This window comes from Meleagris gallopavo, chromosome 2 (genome assembly GCF_905368555.1).
Source record: "Meleagris gallopavo chromosome 2, MGAL_WU_HG_1.1, whole genome shotgun sequence".
Lineage (NCBI taxonomy): Eukaryota > Metazoa > Chordata > Aves > Galliformes > Phasianidae > Meleagris > Meleagris gallopavo.
In genome coordinates this window covers 57,430,960-57,443,149 of record NC_139405.1, presented here as the reverse complement: position 1 = coordinate 57,443,149, position 12,190 = coordinate 57,430,960, and the positions used below count along the sequence as shown (strand labels likewise).

The window sequence follows — 12,190 nt, the reverse complement described above, 5'->3', positions numbered from 1 at the left end:
TATGAGCTTAGTAGAAACACTATTATGCTACTATCATGGTTGTCCAGTTTTTTAGTTTTTTAGTTATCTGGAGAGGATACAGATGTGAGCATGTCCAGAAACAGAACTCCTTATTTTTGTACTGCTTCACTAAGATGTTTGTAGGCAAGAGGGTGAGGCTTACTGCTTCTGTAGCTGTAAATCAACAATTTAAGTACCTGTAGAGTCAATGAACAGAAACAGAAAACATCAGAAAAATATACATCCCACACATGTTAAAAATGGAGGAAATCACCACTGCAGAGAGGGCAGAGGAGGATGTGTTTTGAATGAGTATGTCAATCTGTCTGTACGCTTCCATGTTTCCACTGTTGATAGATGATTTCTGAAGAGTTGGCATAGATTACATGCCTAACTAGGTGGGATAAATCTACTCCATAAAGCTATATTGTTATATATTAGAAAACCAGAGTATCACACATCAAATTTGTATGAGTTGTGCAAGTCAGTGAAAGCTTTTAAAAATACTATTAAGGGAAAAAAGAAAAAAAAAAAGAACTAACAAAATAACTAAATGCAAGTATTCTATGGTAGTTGATTAATCATAATCTGCATGAAATGCACATAGCTAATGAGCTGTCTTATTTGTTTATTATGTCATGGCTGACATGATAATATTTGTGAATGTATGGTGCAATTATTTTTATTTATGAAATTTTACAAAATTCCACTAAGGTTTTAAGTTTTAAATACTGTTTTATACTTCTGTATAAAGCAAAGAGAGTGAATTGTTTATAGGAGTGTGGATCAATTGTAATGGAGCTGAAAATTTGTAGGATAATGAATGTATGAGTAGTAGATCAATTCGTTTATATTTTTTGCAGGGGTGTAATGTTATTACTCATTCAAGCACTATTGATTTAATGCAGTATAAGCAAGTTATGATAGGATGCTGACTGTACTGTACCAAGAAGGAACTCTAGGCTTGCCACTAGCAATCTCTGCTTTTCTGGCTCTACTTCCTCAAGTAGTTGAGTGATTTTTTCACAGTATTTATATTCAGTTGTTTTCACCTCTCAGCATTGTTTTTCTGTTGTTATAACTGTGTAGGTACTTATCACACAAATGTTGATACAGCATCCTACTTTACACAGTTCCCATGGGTACACGCTGATGTCGCTAGTTATTCATATATATCATGACTTAATAAAAATAATTTGCTGTCATCTTTGATTAAGGTACGACCATTCCTTGATCATGAAGAAGATAGCTTTTAGGTTGTTTAGACTGTAAGCAGCCTTTTGTCTTCCTTATATTCAAACTAGTATTAAATAAGATTAGAAGAACTAGATATCTGATAGCTGATTTTCTTAATTCCATCTTGCACGTCCTTTCCTTAAGTTTGCTTTCTTGATCATTGTGAGTGACAGCACCATTCAGCCTTGCAGTCCTACAACATGGGTTTTGCTGACTCACTTGCCTCCTTGGATTCCCATCCTGTTGATTCTGCCCTTCCAGCATTTGTCTAAAGTTTGCCAGAAGCCTGAAGAGTTCTTAGTAAAAAGGAGGAATGTCTCACAGGTAGCAGATAAGAAACTGCTGTCATTTGCATTGAAACATAAAGCTTACCACTGACCCTCCTACAGCACAAGCTATATGATGCAACAAAGCACAAACAGTTACTTTTTCATTTGCTTTTCTTTAGTTTTAGCCCTTCTTGTGTTGTGGAAGGACCTAGTGATTATCGGTGTACTGCATGCCCACCTGGATATGAGGGCCAGTATTGTGAAAGGTAGGATGAATGAAAAAAGAGGCAAGTAACACGAGTGAGGGAAAGCAATGTCCTTCAGTGCTATGAGTGTATGTTTATTACGTTTAAATGCATACTTTCAAATAAGTTATTTGCTTTTTACATATTGTTCAAACTCAGCTGCAATAGACCATTCTTACATACTGTGAATTGTGTTACTTATACCACTGATATTGTCTTACTCTTTGTTTTTTTTCCCTGGGCCACAGAAGTAAATATATATATGTGTGTGTGTCTATATGTGTGTGTGTGTGTGTGTGTGTGTGTGTGTGTATAATATATACACTACGTTTATCCAAAATTACATGCAATGCTTATTAGTGTGAATTAATGTCATCCTTATCCTTTATTCAAGTGATTATATTGTCCCCATGACACTAACTGCAAAAAACATTTATATGTAAATATATTGATGACAAAACTGCAAACTAGTAATCTAGAAGATAGCTATGTTTCATCCATAGCAACACTATGGGATTAAGATGATCTCACAGAACTATCGAATCATTAAGATTGGAAAAGACCTCTAAGATCATCTAGTCCAACTGTTCACCAACAGCAATATTGCCCACTAACTGTGTCCTTAAGTACTACATCTACTCATTCCTTAAACACCTCCAGGAACAGTGACTCCATCACTTCCCTTAGCAGCCCGTTCCTGTGCTTCATCACTCTTTCTGATGAAAAATTTTTCCTAATATCTAATTTGAACTTCCCCTGTTGCAATTAGAGGTTGTTCTCTCATTCTGTCGCTAGTTTTGCAAGAGAAGAGGATGACCCACACTATGTCACAACCTCCTTTCAGATGGTTGTAGAGAGCCATAAGGTCTCCCCTGAGCCTCTCTTCTCCAGACTAAACAATCCCCATTCCCTCAGCCTCTCTTTATAATATTTGTGCTCCAGAACCTTCACCGACTTCAATGCCCCTGTCTGGACATGCTCTAGGGCCTCGATTCTTTTCTTGTAATAGGAGATCCAAAACTGTACACAGCACTTGAGGTGCAACTGTACCAGAGCTGAGTACATGGCAACAATCATCTCCCTGGTCCTACTGACTGCACTATTTCTGATACAAGGCAGGATGCCATTGGCTTTCTTGGCAACCTGGGCAAACTATCGGCTCATGTTCAGCCGAATGACAACCAGCACCCCCAGATCTTTTTCTCCATGCTGCTTTCCAGCCATTCTGCCCCAAAGATATTCGTTGCATGGGGTTGTTTTGACCAAACCACAGGATGCAGCACTTGGTCTTGTTGAACTTCTCCTACTGGCCCAGCGATCAAGCCTGTCCAGATCTGTTTATAGGGTCTTCCTTCCATCAGGCAGATCAGCACTTTCTCCCAGCTTGGTGTCATCTGCAAACTTACTGAGGATTCAATCAATTCCCTCATCCAAATCATCAATAAAGATATTAAAAAGGATGGGTCCCAGAACTACCCTTATTTGTCTGTATCTCATTTAGTAAGTGACTTCACTTCCAATGCAAAATACAAGCAGTTAATGGAAGGAGAAAAAGATCTTTAGATCATACATAGTTAATGTAGGAACTTCTGTGTCATGGCATAACAGAAGTTTAACTGAAATTACTTCTGCATACTCTTTCTAGATTGTTTCTAGATGCAGTCTAGATTGTTCCATGTCTTGGTTATGAGATTATGCCCATCATTGTTTCATTGGACCATCTGCAATATTTTCTCCTTCTATAAATGCATGCTGAGTGATATATTGCCACAGATTTTTTTAATGGTTCATGAATTGTTATTCCCATACTTTTTGTTTACAGTCTTGTCAAGTATTCATTATAGTACACTATGCTTTTCTGTTGGCCAAATTTGTCTTTTATTTGCAATGTCTAGATGTTCTCCTGGCTACACAGGAAATCCACAAACCCCAGGAGGATCCTGCCAGGAATGTGAGTGTGATCAATATGGTTCTATGCCTGTCCCCTGTGACCCTACCACCGGAGTGTGTACTTGCAAGCCTGGATTCACAGGGTGGAAGTGTGCTGGCTGTGAACATCGATATGCACGTGATGGCATGAAATGCATTTGTACGTATACTAACAAAATTTTGGAGAATACATGATTGTTTTCCATATTTCAGAAATTCAATCCTGCTATTGCAGTAGTCAATTATGTGGCTTCCTTTGAAAATGCTTGGCGTGTTTCTTACTACTTTAGCATTCTGGTCTATTTTTTTCACAAACCTTGAAATGTTAGGAAAATTCTCAATAATTCTTAAAATGTTCACTGAAAATTGTCAGCAAAACTTGGAAGGATGTTTTTTTTTTTTGGGCTTTTGAAGTCTGTAGTTTTGCTAAGGGTTGGCATTGGTTTTGTGAAAGATAAATTATTTGCTCTTAGTGATTTTTTTAGTATTGTCCTAAATGTTTAACCAGAAGTTGCAGTGCTTTATGTCACTAGTTACACAGAGAAACAGGAAAGTTTTTATGAAGGTTTTCTTGGTCATGTTGATTCAATAACCATTTATATTATTTACGAGATGTAGGGGATGGCAGTACAAGATATCCAGGAACAAATAATATATTTTACTAAAAAAGAAACTAGCTGATTTAGCCAAAAATATCAGGTTTCATCTTACAGTATTGATATGTTTTGCCTTATCTTCACTTTTGATATGTACTGATTGGTTTGTCTTTTATTATTGTTTGGATTTTTTTTCCATTAATTGAGTAATGCTGTTTTTGAGAACACAGACTTTTTCCTGTTATATTGTTATGCTTATGTCCAATCAAATAATAATAAAAATCAGGCAGCAAAATTTTTCTAGGACACATAATAAATCTTGACCGAAAGATAAGGCATCTTCTTTTCCATTCCTCTTCTCCATCTCCCCTACCCTGAGTAGAAACTAATTTGTGATATCCTTTCTTTTTTCTTTTCCCCTCAAGACTAACATTTTTCTTTTTAAAATAGAATATAGATACAGATCCAGGAAGCTCACAGTATTCTATACTTACTATATGCATCTTTAATATATATTGGAACAGAACAACAAACTAGTTTTCATGTTTTTTACCTTAAACTTTATCTACAATAGGATTTAAATTAAAGCTTATTCCATTTTGTAGGGCTTTTGGCCTGTGGGAGGTGCATGTAACATCAAGGCAAATAGGTATCATACATACAGCCTCTTCTTTCACAGAACGTGGTCAGTCTGTCTAAATATCCAGAGGTTTGAGAAGTCTACAGTTCTCTAACATTAAAATCAACTAGTACAGCCCCAGCAAACTGTAAGCAATTTAAAGACAAATTGGCAAATAGAGAAACACAGGAAGTGCAAAAAAAAACGAATAAAGACATCAAATCAGTCAAAAATGAAGTGTGGCTTTTTTGAGTAAATAAGCAGGAGACTATTAGCCAACTAAGGCTTTACATAGCCATGTGGGGCTATAGAGTGCAGAACATAGTTTCACTCAGCTTAATTTTTATGATCAGTTCTTGGATAGTGACTTGAGCTTCTAAGTGTGACTACCACGTTCAGTGCTCTCACATTATTAGTTCTGGTCTTAGGTACTATTCTTTTTTGAAAATGAGCGGAGAAATTACTCGGAATATATACATAAATACTTTTATTAATAATGTGGTGTCAGTTCATTAATGGAAATGTGATTGTACTTAAGGAAAATAAAGTTCTAGTTCTAGTTTGATGTAATTTAGGACTTAATATCCTTTATCTTAAACACTGTTTCAAATTACTTCAAAATGAATGCAAATAGAATAGATAGCTATTTCAGAGAAGTAGCTACACATTCAAATCCATCTCACAGCTTGTGTGTCAAGGAGAAATATAATCATGAGTTAAGTTCTTAGCTCTTGCAGTTACAAAATTTTAGAATAACTGTGTTTTCCAGAGTGATACCTGAATGAAAATAATTTTTTTTCTACATCCTGAATATCTGTTCAGAACTAATTCCTGGACTAGCCATTGTTCTCAGCCATGGACACTCCTAAGTATGTGTTTTATTCAGGATGGAACAGTTTCTTTTTATAAAGCAGGTTAAGTGAAAGTTTTCATTTGTAGTAGTTTTCCAATTTGTTAATCAGATTGTTTCATTGTGTGGATAATAAGGTTAAAAAGCTCGCTATCAATGGGAAAAGCTGTGTGCAGGCAAATCCAATTTTCCACTTTTTTGCTTTGAAAGCTGTGGCCCTCTTTAATTTCTGATTTAACTGCAGCATTATTGTGTGCTGGTGTTAAAATGTATCTGCACTACCTGGAGCAGCATTTTTGTTTCAGCTAGATAATTGATTTTCATCCAAAAAAATAATCCTTTGACTTTGCATACAGACATTTCATGTCACTGCTAGAAGGGAGGATGCAAATAAAGAGATTTCTTTCTGTTGGTCACAAATAAATAAATAAATAAATAAAAGAGAGCCATCTAGAGAAGTAGATGGGAGGCACCTAAATCTGCCCTGTAACACGGAAACCAGTCACTGTGGCACTATGTCAGTAACATCCCTGTCATGAATTGCAAAAGCTGCTTTCATATTTCAGTAGAAAATCTGTGATTGTTTGCTCTCATTGCACACAATTTATTTTGCTTAAAGATTCCTTAACCCCATATAGCTCCAAATTTGCCTTTGCTAATGCAGGGCAATACTCTTGGCACAGACTGATCGATAAACCACTTTTGGAGCACACATACTATGCTACACAAGGGTACTGTGGCAAGCACAACCTTGGTGGAAATCTGTCCATGGTTAATACTATCTCGTGTCACAGGCTTCAGACCACAGCCATGTTTTATTTAACTGTTAGAGATACATTGCTGCAGCCCTAATGTTCTTTAATAGTCACTGTCAAAGAACCATTAGAAACATCTTTCAGGGAAGCCCTAAAGATTTCTTCTGTTACTCCTGTAATATTTCTCTGTTCCAATCTGATTTTAATGCAGTTGAAAATTTGGTACTGTGTACAGTATGTTTTTACTTTTGTGTATCAACTACTTCCAAACTACTTGGTAAACACTCTTTTGACTACCTTCAGGTGTAATTAAGCCTTAATGGTAATAATAATAATAGTGATTAAGTACTTTAATGGACAGAAAATTAATGCCATATGTAGAATCCTGTTTGCATTCCATACTTCAAATGAACTGCAAGAACGTATCTGCTTTTGTTCATTTGCAGAGTTTAATTTCAAATACTGGTGCAACTGCTTTGTAGCTGTCAGAAGGATGAAAAAAACCCTAGCTAGGTAGTAAAATGGTCTGGTTTAACGAAAATGCATACAAATACAATTCTTCATGTTTGAATATAGTTGCAAGTAATATAGAACTGTGGTTAAGCTATTCAATATTATGTTTAGGAAAGAGAAAAAAAAATCTGAATATTTAGCAAAAAATAAGCATTTGAATAAAATTTTTTTTGAAAATTCTGTCAAAGGTCACACTGTATAGTAAGCTAAAAGACAAAAGCTGAAGAATACATATTTAAATCAAATCAGAGAGAGAATTAACCCACAATATTATAAAATCATATTGTTTAATATTTAAATATATCCCTTATTGTAAGTATTCTAAAGGTTTTAGAATAAAAAAGTACAATTTAAAAAAAAGTTCAACAGGCAACTTCATACTGATTAAACTGATCTATTTTTCATATAGCTGAAAATCTCTTTATCGCAGTCTTACTGCTGTTTTCTAACTTGCCATTTTTCAGTTGCTTTTTGCATGACATGTTTCAGTGCTCTGTTGTAACTGTTTTATTTTAGAAAACTGCAGCTAGAATAGAAAGAGAATATATTTTTTTAAAGCACCTGTGTGAAAGGGGAGAATTTATTTACTGCTAAGTAACAACAGAAAGATAATTATAGGTAAATGTCACAGAGAATTTACAGTCCATTATGTTTTTAGAATAGAACAACATTATTTTCTCTGTGTGTATTTAGGAGATAGAAAGAAATATCAAAAAGTAGATTTTTTTAAAATACGTTTTGCAAAGGTCTGAATGATCTATGATGCATCATAAAGATTGTAAATTTTTGCATTTCTATTGTTAATGACTGGATTATTTCCCAGCTAAAGTAACTGATCATTATGTAATCATAATAATTGGATGAGGATTTCCTTTTAATTTTTATCTTAATCTATTTCTTAGGCCTGCTTTCACTTCTGTATTGAAACAGTCAGTAGCCAATAGGAAAACTAGTAGTGACTACAAACTAATTTTAGTAATTCTGGTAACATCCTTGCTTAATTTTAAACATGACAAAAGTTCTCACAAATCTTCTCTGACATTTACAGATTTAGAATTTCATTTATAAGTACAAATCAATTGTCCTCTAAATGATTGATACCTCCTTATGCATCACCGTCATATTCACTGTAATAAGTGCAGTTCAGTGCATTTGAACACCTCAGTGTTAATTCTGATGAAAATTATAACAGAAGGCAATTGCTGACTGACCTATACGCAGCATAGTATTGAAGGCATTTAATTTCTTTCTAAAACTCAATAGTTCCATACAGGTGAGTTGTATGATGAGTAGGAGCAGTCACTTCTCTGTTCATCTATAACTAGCATGGTCAAGCAGGCTGAGATCACTGACCCACGTTTTGCATATGCATACGAACATTATGGAAACAAGCCAAAATGCATATTGCTTCTTCCTCACCCTTTCTAGAGACCTTTGATCTCCATGAAAGAAGGAGTTTAAAAGGAGGTTGGATCTTGAGCCTGTAGCATTGTGTGGGTTTTTTTTTTATATTAGTACTTCTCCGGTGTGTTTTTTGTTATACCCTGTGACATTCCACTTCAGTTGTTTATAATACGTAAAATGAAGACCCTTAAATTGCACTGCTGTCAGAACAATGACTGTGCTTGTTACTGTTCAGGGGAAAAAGAAAAAAGAATAAATCCTAGGGAGAACTTCAAGGTTTTATTGTTAAATATATGGCAAGTCAGATCTCACCTTCTGAATGATTTCTGAGCACCAGTCGTAACTACAATGGAGACTTACAAAGAATTTGACTTTAGCATTTTGAGTGTATTTGGAACACAAAACAGAGAAACCTTTCCTCAGAAGTATACTTTTGTAATAGGTTTTCCTCGGGGTCAAACAAAATCTCAGTATAGAGTAGTCAATTTGGTTCTGCTGTACAAGATTACAGATGAAATGGAATCAGTTGTGACATAGAGATATAACAGGTATTTCATTGTCAGGAATTTTTTTTTAATTCAGTCTTGAAAAAAAAATGGACATTCAGCTCTGCTACAGTCAACAAACTTAAATCTTTACAAATTTAAATATTCCTTATAGGTAAAAGGAGGAATTTGCATAGTCAGACAAAGACGGATGGGATTCTCTTAATGCTCAGTCTTGGACACTTAAATATAGTGCTTCAAGTTGACTGCTGTTTGCAAGAAGAGTTTTTCCCACTTGCCTCAGGGAACTTACCATTCTACTCCTTGCAGAATCAAGATTTTTCCGCTATAGTGGGCAGTAGCTCCATGATCATAGCCCTCCCAAATTCATAATTAGGCAGAGATGCTGTCTCTTTCCAGAGGCAGATCTTGAAGACTCTGTGAAAAGAAACGTCTTCTAGCTCCCATACAGTCCTTTATTCAGCAGAATCTAGAAACTTACTGCAAGCCTTCAGAGGCTGATCTGAAAAAGCATGTAACACCAAGTCTGTGAAATATTGGCCTAGCTTCTGCTATGTTGTGAGTTTAACAGAATGTGTGAGCCCTTATGACACAGAGGTAAGAATTAAGCTTTTCATTTCACTGGCCAACTGTTCTTCTGTCTGCATGAGGTCAATATGGGACCAACACTTCCTACTTGGCACGGAAGTTGACAATTTGTCAGTGGTTCTCTCTGTTTTGGTTTGGTTTTATGATGTGTGAACTCCTGTTGAGTTTATACCCGTATCCTAGTGTCTTTTGCCCTTCTCAATTGCTATATAACCTAACAAGTACTGATATGTATCAAAACCAGTAAATGGGGTTTTATAAACAACAAAAGTAAAAAACCTGAGACATTACTTTTAGATAATGATTTAGCTTAAATTTTGGAGATACATCACTCACACAAACCCCCTGAAATCAGTAGCATTTTCAATGTACCTTAAGCTTTTAGCAGTCTACCAGGGCTCTGTTTTGGGAGACTGTTGTGTTAACTGCTGTAGGTGCTGAAGCTTTACTCAGCAATTCACCCACTCCCACACAGCTTAATGGGAAATAGAATTGGATAGGTAAAAGCAAGAAAATTCATGGACTGAGACATGTTAGTACCCCAAACAATGCTGCATATGCAAGTAGAGCAAAATAACTCATTGCTTCCTTTTGACAGGCAGATGTTCAACCATCCCCAGGAGAGCAGGACTCCATCATGCTTAAAAGTTTCTTGGAAAGACAGCTAGCATAACTCCAAAGATCAACCCCCTTCTCCTTCTTTCCCCCAGATATAATTGCTAAGCAAAATGTCATCTAGTAGGGAGTATTTGGGTATACAGCTCTCCTAGCTGTACCCCCTCCCCTATTCTGCTTCCCCTATCTATTGCTGACCACCAATTTCCTCACTGTGGGACTGTGGCAGAAACAGGGAAGGCCTTTGTGCTGTGCAAGCACTGCTCAGCAAGAATTAAAACATGGGTGTATTATCAATGTTGTTGTGGTCACAAATCCAAAATGCACCACCATATGAGACACCATGAAGAAAATAATCTCCATCCCAGTCAAAATGAGTACAGGAGTGGAAAGAAGGTTGTTTGGCTTTAAATCAATGCCAAAATGGGAAAAATAGGGTAATGGCCAATAGTTAGGTAAGGCTAGTGAAAAATCAGCTGTTTTATTGGTTCCACAGGGAACAGTAATACTTAAGAGTTAGAGGCTATCATAAATTAAGACTACTATCAGAGGTTTCATGATTTCCCTTGTATCAGATGTTACCTAGTCATAACACAGATGCACTTTGCATCTTATGCATTTTAAAAGCAATAAATGTATTAAAGAAAAATTCTGTAAGGATAATTGCCCAGGTGGAGGAACATACTGTTGCTCTGTCGTTTCCTTTATTGTATGTTATTTTCTCTTTGTAAGATGGAGTAAGTGGCTATATATGCATACATTTGTAGTGTCTCTTATTTCTTGATCAATTATTTCTTCAAATAAAATTTGTTTGCATGCAAATGTTGGAGGTACTCCTCGCAAGAGGTAAGTCAAAATCATTTACAGGGCTTCTTGTGCATGGGGAAATATGGTAAAACAGGAAAAAAGTAATTTCCATTAGCTGCTCACTGCAGTATTGTGTTATTGACTGCATGATTTGCTTCTCACATGCTTGCAGCGTTGTAATGATCTGAATTTAGTGCTGCATTTATTTATATTAGACACAAATTCATCTTGACAGTTTTATAGATAAAGACACGGAAAAATTTTGTCTCATAAAATATAATCATGCTCTTGAAATATTGCTTTAGATCTAGTGCCTTGGAGGCTGCATACTGGAGTAGCTTAGTTCTGTCTCATCTATTCGACTGTGGTCGTCACATGACATACTTCATCTTTTCAATTGGTTAATTTATATTGAATGTTCATCACAGAATGCCAATTTTTAACTCATTGAGAATACTTCATGTCTTCACAAGATGTTATTTTCTTATTGTTGTTATTGATGTGAATTAAGTTTATTGTCAACATATAACAAATTTTTAGTGTTTTATTACCAATCACTGTGATAATTTTGAGGTTGAACAGATGTATCTTGTTTCATGGGTGAAACATTATGCATCAGAATAGGGGGAAAAAAAAAAAAATTTTCAGGTCCAGGATTATTTTTTTGCATCCTGCAAAGTGATTGCATTCTTGACCAGCTACAGAACAGATGTTTGTTATATGTAGCATACAGTTTTCTGTAAAACTTGTGTTAATTCTCCCTAATTTCTGAAAGCAAACATACAGATGACAAGAGCTGGAGTGGCATTAATTTTATTTATGCCTTTCCTGTTAAAGCATGAATCAGAATGTATCGTGAACACATTTAATGACTACAGAAAAATTCCAGTTCAGTTTGTGTAACAAAATACTGAGATAAAGGAGGAAGGAGTCTGAAATGGAAGAAGTGAAAATGCAAAAGGAAGTCTTAAAATAACATTATATAGTTTTCTGCATCCACTTCTTACTGCACTAATGCAGTATCTATCTTGTTTCCTTTTCAGTCATCACGATCTTCATAGTGTATTAAACTAGTATTCATGATTTTTACTTTTTTTGTATTTGACTCAAGGTCTCACTGTATTGGAGAGTCATTCTACCTAATAAGGAATGCATTTAAGATTGTTGTGGATGAAAACCTTAAAAAACATTCTGTGTGAACAAGAGATTTCAGAAAAAAAAAACCAAAATTCCTTGTTGAAAACTACTTACCTTTTTC

The 12,190-nt window shown here is 35.4% G+C and overlaps 1 protein-coding gene across 5 annotated transcripts in view; it reads left to right on the top strand.

The window, feature by feature from the left end:
- The window catches only part of LAMA2 (laminin subunit alpha 2), a 337,231-nt gene that overhangs the window by 241,317 nt on the left and 83,724 nt on the right, over positions 1–12,190 (top strand). For all 5 annotated transcript variants that reach the window (XM_085217335.1, XM_085217334.1, XM_085217332.1 and 2 more), the window contains 2 exons: positions 1,685–1,771; positions 3,646–3,839. In XM_085217335.1, the coding sequence (XP_085073461.1) occupies positions 1,685–1,771; positions 3,646–3,839 (281 nt within the window). The remainder of the gene's footprint in view (positions 1–1,684; positions 1,772–3,645; positions 3,840–12,190) is intronic.